The sequence below is a fragment of the Ceratosolen solmsi genome, unplaced genomic scaffold, assembly GCF_000503995.2.
Source record: "Ceratosolen solmsi marchali unplaced genomic scaffold, CerSol_1.0 scaffold10, whole genome shotgun sequence".
Taxonomy (NCBI): Eukaryota; Metazoa; Arthropoda; class Insecta; order Hymenoptera; family Agaonidae; genus Ceratosolen; species Ceratosolen solmsi.
The window spans coordinates 9,045,025-9,064,301 of record NW_011948412.1 but is presented as its reverse complement, the minus strand read 5'-3'; the positions used below and the strand labels follow the sequence as shown (position 1 = coordinate 9,064,301).

The 19,277-nt window shown below is 45.0% G+C and overlaps 1 protein-coding gene across 1 annotated transcript in view; it reads right to left on the bottom strand.

Annotated features, from left to right (window-relative positions):
- The window catches only part of LOC105359018 (bromodomain adjacent to zinc finger domain protein 2B), a 108,477-nt gene that overhangs the window by 22,647 nt on the left and 66,553 nt on the right, over window positions 1-19,277 (bottom strand). Inside the window, exons 5-11 of the mRNA XM_011495496.1 lie at window positions 3,552-3,965; window positions 2,867-3,050; window positions 1,657-1,915; window positions 1,323-1,581; window positions 857-1,245; window positions 445-759; window positions 84-358 (exon numbers count right to left, since the gene is read on the bottom strand). Of these exons, the coding sequence (XP_011493798.1) occupies window positions 84-358; window positions 445-759; window positions 857-1,245; window positions 1,323-1,581; window positions 1,657-1,915; window positions 2,867-3,050; window positions 3,552-3,965 (2,095 nt within the window). The remainder of the gene's footprint in view (window positions 1-83; window positions 359-444; window positions 760-856; window positions 1,246-1,322; window positions 1,582-1,656; window positions 1,916-2,866; window positions 3,051-3,551; window positions 3,966-19,277) is intronic.

The window sequence follows — 19,277 nt, the reverse complement described above, 5'->3', positions numbered from 1 at the left end:
GGGGGGGTAATCCGTGGATGATCGAAGCGAACAGTCGAGTGGGGCACGGATAAATGCGTGTGTATCGCTCGGCGGATGTATACCTCGCCTGCTCCTTATGACGCTGCGCCTCCTCCTTGGCCAATTTTTTGGCGTAGGCCAGCTTGTCCCTCTCGTACTGGTTATTGATCCTGATGTCGCGAAAGCCGCCAGCGGCCCTAAGCTCCTCGAGCCTCCTCGCCACCTCTTGAGCGCCCAGTCTCACGAACTCCGCCTCGGCCAGGCCCATCGTCGGCTGAAGGAACTCGCCCACGAGGGGACGGGACGAGAAGGAGAAGTTGGCCGTAGTCAGCTCGGCCGGATTAAGCATCTCGAGGAACTAGAGGAAGACGGTAGCAAAAGGTATTGTGTTATGTGCGGAGGCGATGGTTGGTTGGTAAGGGCTAAGTAAATAGCGAGCCGCACCTTCAGCAATTCCGAGCTGCTCCGAAAGATTTTCCCGCAGGGGCTGTAATAGGATACGTCGCCTTTGATGATGCCCGTCTTGCCGAGGCCCTTGATCACCGTTTCCCTCTTCCAGCCCCGCTCGAGCGGCACTTGCAGGTCCTTGTCGCTGTGATTGAGCTTGCGCTTCTTCGCGCTGGGCGTCCCGTCTCCGTTGTCATCGTCCGTGTCCGTGAGCACGTCTGTGTTGCTGCCGCTCTCGCTCGTCACGTCCATGTTGCTCTCCTCGCCGCTGGCCTCCATCAGTTTGTTCTTCATTTTCTCCTGCAAGGATCGCTATGCAAAGGGAATAAGAAGCCGGGCTTTTAAGTGTGGGACGACGATGGGCGAAGTAGTAGGTCAGGGCCCTAGTGGTTGGGTCCCTTGAGCTCACCTGGCTTCTGTCGTCGTGGTGGCCGAGCGTCGAGGCGTGGAGCTGGGCCGCGAGAATGTTGGACCTGAGGAGGGATACCTGGTGGGAGAGGGGCACGCTCGGATCGAGGGCCGGGCTCGGCTTGATGCCGAGGGCCCGGCTCTGGGCGAGGAGCGACGCGACCGTGTTCTTCTTGGGCTTGGAGACACCGCGGCCGAGGTTCCTCGGTCGGTCCTTGTGCTGCTGGTGGGTCGGGCCCGCGGCGCTCTCGCTCTCCTCGCTGCCGCTGCTCGGTCGCTGGGGCGAGTCAGCCGCGGCGAAGAGCTGGGCCAGCGAGGGGTTGGGCGTCGCCGGGACCGGTACCGAGTTCTGGGGCACCCGCCGGGGCTTCGGCCCGGGCTTGCGGCGCGCTACAACGCGACATAACATGGCCGGCGATTAATCGTGCCTCGCCTCGGGGACGTTCGCACCCTCGTTTTGTACTTACAGGTTCGGTCGGAGGCCAAGAGCGACTGACTTAGATTGCTGAGCTGGCTGAGGGGCTGGTTGCCGCCGAGGGGCGAGCCGCCGCTCCTCGAGGACGGCTTCAGAGAGAGATTGAGCGGCCCGTCGGGCTCGGAATTGCCGATGCCGCTGCTCGTGTAGTTGGCCGGGGCCGAGAGGATGGAGCCGTTGGTCGAGTGGGCCGGGAGCTTGATGACCTCGACCCGGTCGACCGTGTCACGGTAATCTCCGCTACTGTCGTTCTGGAAGGAGCGTAATCGCGGCTTAGGCCGGCCGAGGGCGCGCTCGTCATCGTCGTCGTCGTCGTGGCTGCTTACCCTCGAGCGGTTGTATTTGGCGGCGGACTCCATCATGATGGAGGCGCCGGAGCCGCTGTTCGTCTGGTGGGCCGGGAGTACGGAGCCGCCCGAGCCGTAGGGGGCGTGAACACTCACCGACGGCGAGTCCAGGGATATCGTCTTCTTCCGGCCACGGTTCGTCGTGCCCGGGACCTTGGGCCCGACGATGCTCGACGTGTACTTAATAATCTCCGTGTCGGGTGGCAGTCGGACGCCGCCCAATATGCTGCTCGGATCGCTAAGGTAAATCGTTTACGACCATTAGGCACTTTGCGAGACCTCCGGGCCAGCTCAACACGTACACTACGACTTCATCCGCGGTCCTTCGGCAAAACCAAACCAAACCAACCAACCAACCAACCAACCAACCAACCAACCCACCCCCCACACCACTCCGACACCATTCCACGATCCCACGATCCCACGATTCCCCGATCTCACGACCCTTCAGCCCGTTCGTTCACCACCACCCACACAATCGCCCGAGCAGTCTTCGCCACGGCAACAATACAACATTTGATACGATACGATAGCGCGAATGGAATGGATAGTCGTCGTCTTCGTCGTCGTCGTCATCGTCGTCGTCATCGTCGTCGTCATCGTCGTACATACACGGAGTGTGAGTGATATCGAATGGCAAACCATCGCACCCACTCCACCCATCAGCACCGTCCCCAATCCCAACCCCACAGACATCCCTCAACGCACCGAAATACGATACAACATTTGATACGATACGATAGCGCGAATGGAATGGATAGTCGTCGTCTTCGTCGTCGTCGTCATCGTCGTCGTCATCGTCGTCGTCATCGTCGTCGTCATCGTCGTCGTCATCGTCGTCGTCATCGTCGTCGTCATCGTCGTCGTCATCGTCGTCGTCATCGTCGTCGTCATCGTCGTCGTCATCGTCGTCGTCATCGTCGTCGTCATCGTCGTCGTCATCGTCGTCGTCATCGTCGTCGTCATCGTCGTCGTCATCGTCGTACATACACGGAGTGTGAGTGATATCGAATGGCAAACCATCGCACCCACTCCACCCATCAGCACCGTCCCCAATCCCAACCCCACAGACATCCCTCAACGCACCGAAATACGATATCTTTCTATCGCACACGCTCGCACACGCACGCACACGCACACAAGCTCTCGCATCCAATAGAACTAATAATTATTTTTCCAATCCGCTTACGTAACGACATTCGGCTGCGAAGCGGATGACTGAGTGGTGCTCGTTAACGAGGTACTGGTATTGTGATGAGAGGTCGACGCTTGCACCTGGCTCGACACTATCGAGGTGCTCGAGTGACTCGCGCTTGATGTTGAGCTGCTACTATTATTGGCCGCCACTGTCTTGTGACTCTTGCTTGACTTAGCTGAAAATGTTGATAAATTACAGATAATTTCGTAGGCCTCGGGTTTGCGCTAAGAACTATCAGTCGCGCGCTATAATCTTTGGCCAGTCGTTCGGGGAAGAAAGAACAGCCTTATAATTTTACATTTTTTTTTTCTTTTTTTTTTATTTATTATTGTTGTTTTTTTAAGCCCCGATAAGTGAGCGATGCAATCGTTAAGCGAATGCGAGGAATCGCGGCCAAATGGCAATTTGTCCCGGGTGGACGGACACGTGGGCCTATCAATTAGGCAGAAAGGCCCGGCTGACGAGTGATTTCTAATCGATCGTAATCGTAAGCCGACCCACGGCATACGGGCCTGACGCCGCCGCTTCCCCCAATGTCTCGCCAATGATATCTGAATGAGAGTGTCGTGGCCGGGATGACGAGGAGAACTGCAACGGCCAGCCAGGTGGACAGGGCTCGGCACCGGCGATGCTCCTCGGCACCCGCGACATCGACATCGACATCGTTCATACTCACACTTCGTGGACTTGTGGGAGGTGTGCGATGGCGCATTGAGGAGCGCCGGTGGATAGGGGGGCAGGAGGCTCTCGGCACCCGGTGGGAAAGCCGGGAGGCCCGCTGCGCCCTGGAGCCTCGCGAGGTAATCCTGGGTGGCAAGGTGGGTGGCCATCGTCCACCAGGCGGCCGAGGCCGAGTTGATCCCGAGGCTCGCCGCCTGGCTCGCGGCCACGCTCAGGGTTCCAAGGCTACTGTGGGAGTACGGAGGCGGGGGCGGACCTGCGGCCGCGGTATGTCCTCCGTAGCCAGGGCCGCTTCCACCGCGACCCAAGATGGCATAGGCCGAGGGCAAGTGGTGGGCGCCCAGCCCATAGCCACCCGGCATCCCGCCGAAGAGGGAAGAGGCCGCGGAGTCGCCACGCGGCCAATAAGCTGAAAACAATCAAATCGGGTCTGTGTTTAAGCTCTCGTTCGGACTGAGGGGATCAATAGTCCTCGTCTTCGTCGTCATAGACGTCATCGTCGTCGTTGTCGTCGTTGACGCTTTGTTATAAAGCACCGACCGAGAGACGCCATTGCCTCGAGGCTTCAGCTAGTCTCTTTCGATTGTCTGTCATTGCGCGGAAACCGTTAAAACCCCCTCCCCCTGGCCCTCTCGTTCTCTCTCTCTCTCTATCTCTCTCTCTCTCTCTCTCTCTCTCTCTCCCTCCGATCGCTCCGATCCCTCCCCACATGGGCACCCGCGAGACAACAGCTCCGAGAGCTCCCGACGATCAAAGAGCTGCGCTTCGTTTACCAGGGTACTCGTGCTCGCGAATGAGAACATTGGGATTGGCGGGGGAGGGTAGGGGATATGACGTGGGGATGGGATGGTGGGATGGAGATACGGGGGAGGGGAAGGAGAATAGGCTAAATTAAGGGGGCAGAGGCACGTGAGCGAATCCCGTTTGCTCGATGTGACGCTTCATCGATTTGCTTAATTGTCGCCTGGTTATTGTGTGCGACGACATAATTCTCTTTATTCCTAATGGCTGAGCAGTTATTAAAATTAGAAAGGGCCGATAACGACTAATTGGTAAAAGGACGTCGTTAGATATTGAAAACGAGTCCGATAAACGGGGATGATGAAATGACCTGGAAAGTTGTGTTATATTGATATTGGTATGGCCTGGATTATTATCCCCAGCACTTTCCAATCAGCAATCTAGCATCCCCCTCACGAATGTTATTATTATTATTTGTGTGCGTTATCAATAAGGCTTATCTATCGAGTCGCGAAATAAGACTGAACTTGAGTGAGAGAATAGGGTCGCAGGATAGGCGGTGTGATGGGTAGGATTTTGCGGAGAGAGAGCGTGAGGGGCGTGTGGAGGAGAGATAGGATGATTAGAAGGTATAGAGGGGGGTTAGTGGGTAGGGGGTAGGGGGTTAGGAGGTTAGGGGGGTAGATAAGATGTAGCAGCTGTCGAATCCCCGGAACTACCGGATTTCCAGACAATAATCGCCAACTAGGCTTTTCATCGTGAGTCAGGCGTCGAGGAAAGGGGCCGCCATATAGCAGGAATACGAAAATGTGTCAGGTTGAAAAATAAAGGACACACATCGAGCGGGGATATTGATCGGAGGGTGGCGCATAAACAGGCAGGGAAGAGATAGATACGGGCGCTTATAGGGTTGTGGCGGGGGTGAGGATGGGGTCGACGAGCAGGTAGGGATGGGACAGGAGGAGAGAGGTGAAGAGGTAGTAGATGGCGGTGGCGGAGGAGGAGGAGGAGGAGGAGAGGACGCATTTGGGAAAACGCGGTGGCATCAGCTACGGAGGGAAGAGCTCCTTGGTTTTGAGTTGAGCGTTATAATCGGGAGATGGTAGTAGCACGAGTCCTCGAGTGACGTCGTCACTCGTTGAATTCGCGTGTGGCTTGTTGTCTCTCGCTCTCATCTTTTCTCTCCTTCTCGAAAGCGACTCGAAAGTTACGGACAACAGAGGTGGAAAGCGTGAACCACGTTAACGAGCGTCTGTCCCTTTCCTTATTTTGTTAAGGCTTTTGCCTTCGTCCATTTTTCTCTCGCTCTCACCTGTACTCGTCAGATAGATATACAAATACGGTATATATACATATATATATATATATATAATCGATACTTTTCACAAGCACATTCAGCGCTGTTTTATTACTCTTTCTATTAATTTTCTTTCGTCAGATTGTCAAATGGAAAGTAATTCCTTTTTACTTATTTCGTTTATCAAATCTTTCCCTCTCCTTTTCTTCTTTGTTTACTTCACTTCATACCTACTATTTGATAAACTTTAATTTTATCAAAATACTGCAATTCTATGATAAAACGTAGAGAAAATGTAGATAAAATAAAATACGTTGAAAAACAATTTAATTTCAATAAAATTAATTACTCTTATTCAAGCTATTTTGGATATTATATTCGCTCATCTTTCAATACAAAATAAAATTGTTTTTGTCGTCGATTTAATTTAATTTATTTATTATCACATTCAAACATCATTACCTACGACTCATTTAATCAAAATTTTTAATTACTATAAGATTCTTAGCCCCGAGTAAAAATAAATGATTTATATTTTAAAGTTCCTTTATACAAATCTAAACTGAACTAAAGCTACTCCCGAATATCCGGAGTCTGAAGTTTTATACAAATTTTTACTATTAATCCATCAGTCGCGTTGCCAAGAACTTTCGTGACGAGAAAAACAGAAACAGCATTATCAAGAAATATTACTTTCAAACGATCAAAAATCAAAATTAAAATATAGTTTCCGTATCATTGTAAATCAATAATCAATATTCTTAAAAATTAATTAACAAAAGCCTAAGCCTTCATTCTTTATTGAAGTAATAATAACGAAAATGAAAACACTAATAATAATGATAATTATTAAGGAGTAAATGTAAAAAATAAAATATAATATCAAATGCTTGATGGAACGAAAACTATCGTTTAATGCAAAGAGATCGCGCAGATATTGAAATAGTCGAAAATAACGTGGACATCTCTGCATCTCATTCCCATAATAATAATAATAATAATAATAATAATAATAATAATAATAATAATAATAATAATAATAATAATAATGATAATAATAATGATAATAATAATAATAATAATAATAATCAATAAAATTTGTCAATACGCATATTTCAATTAACGGGTATTTGACGATAAGCCAACAATAACGATGATTTTTGAGGAAGAGGGAGATAAGTATTAAAGGCGGATGTGATTAATGCAGGAAGTAGGTCTCTCACGCATGATAGTCGTGGGTGTTGAGTCTCCACTAAACAAATACTCGAGCGAGAAAATTAGTATTCGTTTGCACAGCTCCGTTTCACCAATTTTCATCGATTCGTGCCCTTGACATTGAAATCCCCTGAGCAGCGGCGATAATAGCGAGGGCAGCATCAGCAACAATAGGAAAAGCAACGACATATGCAATAGGAGCACCAGTAGTGGAACTCTCGAAACCGAGTTTCAACAATTTAGCCCCTACCTTCCGGTCGCCCCTGGAGCCAACGCCCCCGCCAACGCCACCAACGCCTCGACCACCACCACCATCGACAACCCTCACAATTCCATCAGACAACAGTTAAGCAATACAAGATAGTTTAGCTCGTTAGGGAGCTTAATGCCGAATAGAATTAAAAAATTAATTTACATGTTTACTTTTACTTGGATATGATACGGCGCCCCATGATTGCCAATTAGTTGCATAACAACTAATGATTTCCTCATTTTGAAATAATCATGGATAGCACTTAAATAAGGCGATCGATTGGATTTCATTCGTAATATGCATCAATAGAAGAGAATAGAAGCCTTAAATAATTTCATCCTTCTCTTCAAACAATTATTTCCACAAGGTATACATCATGTGTGCGTAGCGAATGACGCGTGAACGGCGGAGGAAGCCCGATACGATAAATTTATTGAAGTAAGCATTAATTGAAAGTCGATTAATAATAAATTAATAATTAATTAAGTTTTGAGTGCTTCGGCGATGGCCGTAAAATGTTAATAATGGGAAAAGAGCAATTATAACATTTTGTAAACAACAAAAAATTTTATTGAGCCTCGTATGTATTGCGAAGACTTCGTGGTGGCTCTTGCTAAATTTGCCTTCATCTCATTTTAGAATTTTCATTTATTATTTGTGTAATAAAATACGCGTGAAAAGGGAAAAAGAATACGATCGCTGTTATTACTCAAAGATAAATTATTCGTTTATTAAATATAAATATTCCTTTAATGAATACAATCGATGACTGTTCGTCCGTTAAAAATACAGTTAAAATTCATCGTCGACGTAGTATTTTAACATTCATAGGATTTATAAATCTCCAGTGTCCTATTAATCATCGAGCTTACGAGACATCACGCAAATGATTCCGACGCCTACAATATTTTCTACTTATAGAGCAACTATCATTCATCATTCACACGAAAGTCTATGTAATATACTCGCAAATTCGCTTCTCTTCTCCCTTTCAATAATCAAAATCATCAGAAAAACAAACTCGAGCACGATGATTTGGAAATACAAGACCCTGACATTTGGGTAATATAAAGCTGCTAATAATATTCGCGCAGCTTCCTTTGCAAACTAATGACTTGCGCGTCATCCTTTATATCCTAGTATCATTGGCTGGCTCAGTTACCTTACCATCGGACTTTCAGGCTTTTAAGGATTCCAGACTAACGAGTTCCGGCTCGTCAACGCCACCCAACAATCGCTAACGTTCGCCTTCTAGATCGTCTTGAAACGAGTAGATAGTGACGCCACTACCGAGGTACGCTACTACATGGACGTAAAGCAACGAACTTTAATAGTAAAACAATTTCAAAGCCTAATATTTTAATATTTTTCATAGAGTCGAAATACCAGAGACTTTTACACGATAAACTTCTATTCTCTCCTACAAATACTTTATATTGGTATTAGATCTACATATTTTGGTTTTTGTTTTTGTTTTTTTTTTTTTTGCTTTGGTTTGTTGTTGCTCAATTGACTGAAAATTCGAAACAGCATTTTAAAAAGATTATTATTTATTATGGCATTTATAAGGATATTCTTCAATGCTCGTTATATTCCCAATTATTCGACCTCTTTCCACGCAATTAATGCAAAGAAACGAATTTTTTCTTCCTACATTCGTATTGCAACGGCATTTTGAAAAATTTTCCTCAAAAACGCGAGAACCAATGGCACTTAGATCAAGTTTTTCTTCTCCCCTATCTTCAATTGAGTCAATAATGGAAATGACAGCAATTGGAAAGACATGCTCCATTTGGTAAAAATTTATTTTCTCTTTTGGAAACTAACGCACGCTTGACTCAACTAACAACAGTCTCCTAAGAAAATTCTTTGCTCGATTGTCGAGTACGCGTACCTTACATGAAAAAAAAAAAAAACAAAAAAAAAACACTTTTTTAATATTAAAATTACGAAAGTGATCAATAATAATGCATAGCTTAATTTTGCGTCCATACATCAATTCGACTCGAGTCCTTAATAAAGTGACAGATTCGTTTAAATTTATTAAACCCGACATTCTCGTCCTAATCCCACTTACACTTGCTATGTGAGAGATACGAGAAAAGAATTTGGGTGCGATTTGGTTGGTTGGCGCAACTATCCATATATTGCTGAATCAGCTCGCCGAATGCGATAAAATATCCATCGGACTGGTAAATTTTACGGGCCTAAGAATATTTTCGGACGATCGAAGCAAGGAGGCTGGCTACGATGCCTCGCTAAGAACTTCTCATGGAATAACGATTAACGAAGCAAATAACATGGACATCTTAGGTGCAGTAAAATAATGTGGCGTGCGCGCAAGGAAATCTGGCAAATGTGGAGCGCACAGCGTCACTCTGAAGTCAACGTCGTGCACACCTTGAGACACTTGCCGAGCAACGGGGAACGCCGGGATTGTGAAAACGTCCGAAAATCGCAGCGGCCATTGTAGGGAAGTTCGACGTTTCGAGGGCTGAGGTAAGAAATTCCAGCGGCTTTAGGGCTGGATAAGACTCGTGGGACGGAGTCGGAGCTAGTGGTAAGGCGGCGGGTGGAGGGGGGGGGCACTGTGGTAAAGGGGCGCGCGGCCCCGTGACCCGGTGAACCGTTGTAGGTTGCGCGCGCGGCGCTGCGCCTCGGCCACGATTCCGAAAAGCAATAAAGTCCGCGATAACCCCCTCCAACCTCAGCCCCGGCTCATTGTGTCCCCGGCGAAGAGGGCGCGAAAATCGATAGGCGTGCGCCGGGAGGAGATTGGGTGCGCGTGTCGCCTAAGGTCCAGGGGGTAGGGCCGCGATCGGACGGCCCGAAGGAGTCAGGAAACTGGCAATCAAATCAACGGGCGCCACTGGAAGGTCGATGGGGTGCATAACATTACGATGTCCCGGGCCTAAGTGCGTTTCCTCGTACGGGCGACACTATGGAGGTCTGACCTGCGAGTACCAGTCAAGTCCATTCTCACTGACCGAGACGCGTTCCTGTCACTCCCTCCCCGAGCACCACATCACTCCATTTCACTGCCGGCACGTCGCCAACCCCATTTTCAACCACATTTCGGTATTAATTGCTTTTTCTCTCCCTCTCTCTCTCTCTCTCTCTCTCTCTCTTTTTTAACAACTATCGTATCTAATTCCAGCCGTTGTCGCTTAAGCCGCTTTCGGAACATTTCAAACTCCGCAACGTCTCGGCACAATTGTTCCACCATCCTTTCTTTCTTTTGTACTTTCTCTCTTCGGGCTTCCGACGATTTGGCCGGAGATATTCTTTATTATTACGTACGTACCAAGATGCCATGGGTTGCGACTACATATTGATCGAAGCTTAAGAACTGTTGCACAGAGGATTATACACTATTCCCAAGAAAAATATAAGACTGAGAGAGAGAGAGAGAGAGAGAGAGAGAGAGAGAGAGAGAGAGAGAGAGAGAGAGAGAAAGAAAGAGAGGGAATACCCAAGCGCGCATTTACACACGGGCGAACGCTGGCAAGCTAAACTAATCATAATCTGCGAATAATTATTATTAATAAGTGTCGAAATTACAAATGCTTGACGTCATTATTCATCCGATGGGAGTATGAAAAGCCGATAGAAACAAGATTAAGGGAAGCAGCAGTTATTGCTAAGCCCTAGTTATCTTCGCCCACATAATCCGAGAGAGCGGAATAATCAATGGGAAATGTCGGAGATGCTCGAAATTTCAGCTATTTACCTTTCAAGTGCCTTATGAGCGAGAAGAAAATTGAAAAACAAGAATACCGCCTCCTCACGTACTACGCGATTCAGTTTTAAAAGCAAGTTCGTGAAATTCATCCGGCTACTCCAGTACATTCACCTCATTTCGTATACGTATTTTTATAATAAAATGTAATGATCAAGTGTAATGGGGTCAAAAATGCCCGAGAATAAGTTCCGAGGTGGATCAATCGCAAATCGGAGCTTAAACAAAAATGTTATAAACAGTTGAAGAGAAGTATTCTGGGCAGTATCACTTTATAGCGAAAACGAGGCTCGGTAATATTCGAACGCGGCGAGTCGTATTTCTATATCGGTAGTGCGCGCAAAATAATTCAAACGCAACGATCGAACGCAACCCCGTGCTAATGAAACGCTCGATTATTAAAAGGAGGGGAGGTAGTCCGCGGAGCGACAGTCGGACGTTTTTATCCTTGGTGCGGTAAGCATTCCCACCCGTAGTCCTCGTCGTAGAAGCTGAGGACAATAAGACAATCCGAAGACAATAACTCGCAAGTACATAGACAGAGAGAGAGAGAGAGAGAGAGAGAATAGCGAGAACATGTGACTGATGAGTGGGGGAGGGATAGGACTATCTATCGATTTGTAATCAAGCAGGAAAGCGTAACCCTCGTAATCGTTACTTTTCCTGCCAAGTTAACGCGTTGCTTGTGACCTCGCGGGGCTTTTCCAAACAGTAGGAGGCCACTATCGTCACGCCCCCTCTCCAACCTCAGCCAACTCGCTTCATCCACCACATCGTCAAAAATTTCAATTTTATAACATCAACAGCATCCTGCCCCTTACTTACTTGGGCTTATTATTACGTTTCCTTTTCATTTGGGATCGTTGTGCGCGAATTTGAGAGAAACCGTCGTTGAAATGAACAATATTTTGGGGGCCAGGAGGCACGGGGTGTATTGTCGAGTGAGCTCGAGAGAATTTGTCAACGTGGACGATTCTTTTTGTCAAATGGAACTCAATAAGAGTCGATTGGCGAAAAGAAGAGTCGGTTGGGGGTGAGGGGGGCAGCCAGGTCCGCGATCGCTGTATAATATTCGGTGAATCGAGGGGGGATGAGGGGTTTAGAGTTGAAGTTGGGGTCGGGATCGGGATCGGGATCGGAATCGGGGTCGGGATCCGGGTCGGGGTCGGGGTCGGGGTCGGGATCGGAGTCGTGGTCGGGGTCGGGGTCGGGGTTAGGGTTGGGACTGCGATTGGGATTGAGTTTGGTGGGCGAGGACGATAGTGGGTTAGAGGGGTGGAGGGTGTAGGGGGTGGGAAACGAGGGATTTTTGTGATGGGGTGGGGTGGGGTAAAGGGAGTTAAAAGAAGGAAAGAGGAGAAAAGGAGTCTGGGCTTTAAGAATGTGGCTTTAATGAGAAAAAAGAGAAAAGGAGTGAGCGGTGCGCGGCTGGTGCGAGCTTCGGGAAAATGGCCGTGTTTATTAAATCGATCGGCGTGTGAGGCGCGGTGCTCGACTCTGGACGAACGGGCGAGGGACTGGAGTCGGGCCAGGGGCTGCCAGGGGACGGGGGGTTAAATTGAGTTTGCGATGAAAAGGGAGCGGGAGAGCTTCGCCGAGTTATTGCAGCCTCTTGTTCGCGCTTCGTTCAGACTGCCTCGATCCCTCGAGCACGACTTCCACGCCGCTGGTTCTCTTGCTTTCAGATCCGGCGAACCAGTCGCGTTAACTAACCATCTTCCCGATGCAACCAACTATCTCACATACACACACACACACTCTCTCTCTCTCTCTCTCTCTCTCTCTCTCTCTTCGTTTGAATTTGTTTGCCGTTTGCGCCTTATAGAGTCGGGATCAGCGCCTTGTCACTCCGTCTTCCTTCCTTCGCCTCCGATAAAAAATATGCGCTCCTTGGCAATCGCAGTAGTCCCTGAATACTTGCCAAGGCATCGACTGATGCAACTAACTCTGCTCGTTTACCCGCGCGTATTTGGAGGAGCATTTTTTTCATTCGACCTGCAGAGAAGAGGCCAGGGATCGCTCATCCACGTCGCGATTCTTCATACTCTGTAAAACCACTTTTATGGCCTACCTCACGCCATTTAATGGCTACTCTTCGTTTTACCTAATAAGCATTCGCGGTACAAGGTATTTGTATAATATAAACGTTCGGCGTCACGATTTGTATCTCCAGTGCCTATTTCGAATGAAATTTCTCATATGCTGAGCGCATATTTTCAAGATAATCTTCTATCGGCAGTACTAGTATGTATCTTTTTTTTTTTTTTTTTTGTATACTGCTAACGAAAAGATAATCGATATTGACTTGCCTTCTTTTTCCCCTCCATGCTATTTTTCCCCTATCATAAATGCTCCACAACGTCGGAAAAATCATAAAAATAAGCGTGTGCAATTTATTGAGCACCTAACTGCTCTATAAAATGCACACTTTTCATTTTGTTTTTTTTTTTTTTTTTTTTTTTTTTTTTTTTTTTTTTTTTTTAATATTACCTTAAAATATTTCGAGTTTCTTGTATTATCATTTTTCCGAAATATATGTATACCCGATATCAATATAAATACGTTATTTTTTCCTTTATTGATATTGCTATTCTGACATATTCTGATCACGAAGCGTTAATAATATTAATAAATTCCGAATGGCTTTGAAATACATATACACTATTGCACAAAATTACAACAGTTATGGGCAGGTTCATCGATAATAATAAATGATCACTTATAATTTATTAAAGCCAGCACCGGTAGTAAAAATCATAAACGCATTACTTTGTTAAAATGAAAAAGACATTCTCACTATTAATAGTAATGCATATAAAATTAAATTTTTTTTTTCGATGCTCCGAGCGATAAAGCGAAAGTCATTTGTCGGACAGATGAATTGCAGTCAATACAATATTATATCTAGATAATTTGAAATTGCCGCACTTCATTTTCTATGTATACGATGCTGAAAACTAAATCATCGACAAATATCCCATTATATCTTTGTATCTTTGCTTCTCTCAAATATGAAAAACGATAAAACGTTTATCAATACATCTTACCGAATCGGGTGACTGAGCAATTATAAGCAATGGGCATAATTACAGTTGATCTTCTGATGGCTTTTATTTATTTATTTATTTATTTATTTATTTTTATTTTTTTTTTCACCTTACTTGGGACGTGTTTGTTGATGTAAATTATAAAAAATAACAAACATTCAGCATATATATGTATATTCTCAATGTCTTTCAATCAACATAAACACGAGAAATCTGTCTATTAATTATCCAAATTATCAGATACTACGATCATTATAACGGTAATTGATTCGATTGCGAATATAATCTATACATAATAAATAAAACCTAATTAATTATACTCTGAATAATAAGGCTGAAAATTTGTATCATCAAATGAATTTCATAGCCAATTAGCATCTATCGTTGCTAATCTTAAGAATAATGAAGATGAATTTCCTTAATCAATTATACAAGCAAATTCTTTTTTACAACACCTTATTAAAACATTTGAAACTTTGGAGAATTTTTAATGTTAAGTTGCGCTAGTCCACAATTTATACAGTGTTATAATATTTTAAGCGCACACTTCGAGTTTTACATCTTTTTAAACGATATTCTTATGATAAATTTAGCTGATAATTGAAATATCTATTCGCATATTTGCATTGTTAATAATTACAGATGTACAATTACCGAAAATACTTAAGTAGTTTATAAAGTCGAAAGCAGAAATTTAATGAAAATTCAATTCCTTTCAAATACTAAAAGCTGGAGAATATCTTTAAACTATACATACACGCATACACACACACACACACACACCCATGTGTGTGTGTATCTTTAAACTATACATACACGCATACACACACACACACACACCCATGTGTGTGTGTGTGTATATATATATATATATATATATATATATGTATATAGTAATACTCCGGTTTCACAAAGTAAAATTATCTTGAATATTTTCTTAGTCTACGTATTTAAGAGCTTTGAGAGACGCAGTACCTAGACATACTTTTCGACGCTTTCCATGAGTTGAGGTTACGCAAAAATATCACAAAGGACGGAATCTCGTGTCGGTAAGTAAATGCGGAATACCGAATACTTGAATATTTCGGCTACAAACGAAAACATCTAGAACAATGGCTTATTCATTGATAAAATGGAAATAAAACGAAATTTCATAGAAAATTTCATTTGCAAATTACTTTTATAAATTATAAATCAAACGCATGTATTGCTGTACAACTGAAATTATTTTTTATTTTAAAGAGTTCTAATTAGTCCATTAAATAGACAGTCCTATTAATAAGTACATTTTTTTTTACTAAAAATTTCAATTTAATTATGGTCTTTTAAAAGTCCTGTACAGAGAATAAAAATCTGATTTTTAGAATAATAACTGAATATATCCAAAGTTTAAAAAAAAAAAAAAAAATTACGTTACTTTGTCGGACATTTATTATTTTTGATCAATGGAGTTAATAGTTAGACAAGCGATTATTTTATTTACTATTTTAATTTATCCAAGCTAGTACTATATCTTTCTGAAATACAGATTATCAAAATTCCATAAAATTAACAATTACAAATGGATTTTTAAAATTTTCTAATTTTCCCTATTATGTGCAGTAGTGCACTGTGATATAAACCAATCAATATTTATCCAGCTTGTCAAGACATAAAGTTTTTTCGATATTTACCGTAAATTACGATTTTAAAATCTGGAATCCCAACGTCGAATTTTGAGAAAAGCAAGAAGCTAAAAAAGATATAGATTTTTTTTGTTTTTTTTTTTTTTTTTTTTTGGCACTTTTCCAATATCTGACACATGCAAACGGATATGGTTAGAATACTCTATGTAGGTTAAAATTTAAACTTCAACCTGAATGTTTTGTCACGAAGAAAAAAAATATGTAAGAATAACGTAAATTATTCATGCAGTTCAGATTTTGATCTAAACGAGTAGACTTGATGGCTACGCTGATTATCGAATTTCATCGAATGTAACCAATTAGTGTAAAGAAAAGTATTATGATGAGTAAGAGATCAGTAAGAGAAGCCCGGCAATTCTCGGCGAACGTTTACGTTCTAATTTTGCTGCTGTTGACACCCCCCCCCCGCCGCCGCTGCCGCCACCGCTGCCGCCACCACCATTCATCGTCTTCACCAAACGCTCGTCAATACCGAGAATCCAAATGGCCAGTCTACAATCCTTGTGAAAAACCGAATCGAAAGGATTCGTCACAACTTATTTCGCGAGAAAATCAGTGGTGGTCGCTACAATATTTATTACATTTGCTATAACTCGAGACTAAAATACTTTATGGCGCAAATTACTGCACTTCCCATTAATAGTTTATGAACCATTTCTTCCCGTTTGATAAAGAAGCATTAACCTTTAATTACGACTATTAAAGTAAGTAACCACCTTCTAAATTATGTTTACTCCCTCGGTCCTACATCGCATAAATGGCAACTAATTAAGCGACTAATATATCAAGGGCCGTCAATACTTTTTTTACCTCTTTGTATTGGCATTGCAAAACTGTTTCAGGCATAATCGCAAAAGATTTATTAGTTGCACGGAGCAGCGGCAGTCGGCGAGGCGCAAAAAGCAGGAACGCGCCTGGGACCGTATAAAGTTTTAAAGTTTTATTTCGCTGGAGCAGCTCGACTATCGGATGCGAGGCAATTTGTAATTCGATCGAGCCGATCTTACCGGCGTCGCATTCTTCGCGCGGCAATAAAGCGCCGCGGAGGAAGGACGGGCGGTTTGTCGCCGGGGCCGCGCGATGGAAAAGAAGCGATCGAAGCGCCTGCGACTTCCACGTCCGGAATATGGATCGCATCGTCGTCAGGCGGCGCTCGACTGCGCCCACAGAGTCAGTGAGTGAGTGAGTGAGTGAGTGTGTGAGTGAGTGAGAGGGCGAGTAGCGATGAAAAATGCCAGTTGCTTGACACAATCGATTGCAATTAATACAGCGACTGGAAGCGCCGACCGCACAAGCGTTTAAGACGCCTACGGATCTCCTTGGCTTTTCATTTTAATTTCGGCTGGAACGAGCTAACGAACTAACCAACTAACGAACACGGTTACGGTCATTCACCTTCTTTTTTTATTCCTCGTCGATCTTTCGTCCAATAGGAGATCATGGCCTTCCCATACTCGCCTATTTTAGCTCGGAACTATCCATTTGAGAAACATTATTATTTGGAATATTTTTGATCGTCCAGCGTAACTCGAATTGAAAAAATTAGCGGGACACAGGGCGATAGAGGGGGAATTGATTTTTTTCTTTTATTTTTTCTTTTGAGACTGTTCGAGCTCGTGAGCAGCGCGACAAGTAGGAGCGAGTATTTTCGCCGTCCGCGAGCTATTTTCTTCGACGCTACAGTCGCAGCTTCCCTCATCCTATCCCCCACCCCCTCCATCCCGCAATGGCCTTCTGCTCCCGCGGTTTGCACATCTACGCGCTCTCCTCGGGCCGTATAATTCGACTGTTTCGGGGAGGCCGAGTGTTGCCGAACGGACACGCGCAAATAGACCAGAGGCCGGATCCATTTCGATTAATCGCCGTTGACTTATTAATTTAAAAGGACGCCCGAACGCATTAACGATGGGACACGCACGCGCAATGCGCCGATGCGCAACGCTGACCCAGCTGGAAAAGCCGAGAGAAAGGTGGCGATGGACGGCGCGACTCCTAACGGAGCTTTCCCCTCACCGCTTATTACTCTCACTCTCTCGCTCTCTCTCTCTCTCTCTCTCTATCTCTCTCTCTCTATCTCTCTCTATCTCTCTCTCCTTCTCTGTTCCTGTTTTTTCGCAGCGCACCGACGGCCGTACGCGTTTTCTCGCGGGTCCAGTGCATGGAAAAACAAGCGCGGGTGTCATTAGCCAAGAGTCGTGTTTTAATGCGGCTAGCCCTGTTCTAATTAATGGGGAAAGAATCAGACTCCCATAGTCAGACAAGATCCAAGGTTTCCAAGCGAGACACTGGAGTAGCGTCAACGTCGCGAGGGTGAGTAAGTGAGCGAGTGAACAAATCCGCGTGCATGTATGTGTGTGTGTGTGTGTGTGTGTGTGCGCGCGCGCGCGCGCGCGACAATAAGAGAGACAATGGGAGTGATAGATGCAACTATGGTAGAAAGGGGAGAGAGGGAGATGAAAGAAGTGAAAGATGAGAAAGAGTACCGAGAAGAATAGAGGCAACGAGATTCCCTTCTGCATGGCGTTACTTATTATCCATTCCCTTGCTCTCTCTCTCTCTCTCTCTCTCTCTCTCTCTCTCTCTCATATTATGCATCTTGTGACGCTACGTACATGTGCTGTATACAGTATAATTGTAATAGTTATGGATACGTGACTATCTCTCTCTTTCTCTCTATTTACACACACGCGCGCGCGCGCGCACACACACACACACACACACATATCTGCCCGTGTGTGGACACGCACGCGCGCCGACTCATCCCTTTCGCGCTAGCATTTTCATCGGATTTTAAATTAAAACGCGTCAAGAAGCTGTCCGAATAAAAAAAAGATATGTCGTTTGTATTGGTGTGGGTGCTCATACGTGAGCACTCGTGAAAAGTCGAACGAAGGAGTTATTACGTAGCAAGAATGAACGAATTATTGAAAAGTTTATTACGCGCATGTAGTAGCCTGATTTGCTAATAAAAATTAATCAAACTCACTTTTAATGATCCCAACTTGTAATATAAACTTCTATCTAACTGTTCATTATTATTATCATGATCGATCCGTCTCTCCGATCGTCTTTCTTTACCTGCTGAAATTCTCATTGATTAATAAGGAATATGCGGCGTGCATATGACTGATTACCGATTAACGGCATTTAAATATTAAATAATGTATGGATTTATCGTCCCGGAAACTACCGGCTGCCCTTAATAAGTTAATGGCTTGGCACGGACGAGCGTTAATCTTTTCGTCGTTAATCGCGCATTTTCGAGGGATACTGCGAATGCAGGGCCGCGAGTTAATACCAACCGCTTCGCGCCCTTGCAGCTTCCTCCAATCATCTGAAACACTTTAAGCCATCTGCCGATCGCGAAGAGAGTGCGCTCGCGCCTTCCCATTTTAATTTCCCGAGATGAGAGGGAGGAGGAGCGATTTATCGGTGTCCAAAGCCAAATGCTTTTAAAGCGATGGGCGTGGTGATGGCGGGGGAGGGATGAGGGATCGCGCCCGGTAATGACCGATCACCCGGTCACTTAATTCCGACTCGCGCGCCGCGTGGAAAAAAACTGTTATTAGAAAGCCGGACGAGTCCTACGGTCTTAGATTAATAAGCGCGATAATGACAGAGAGCGAGCGAGAAGATTTGCGTCGCCGATAAAGCGCTCGCGCCGAGTGGAGACTCAAAAGACAAGAGGGCCCCTGGGGTGACGGGGACGAGGGACAGGGAAAGGGATAGGGTGGGAGGGCGGGG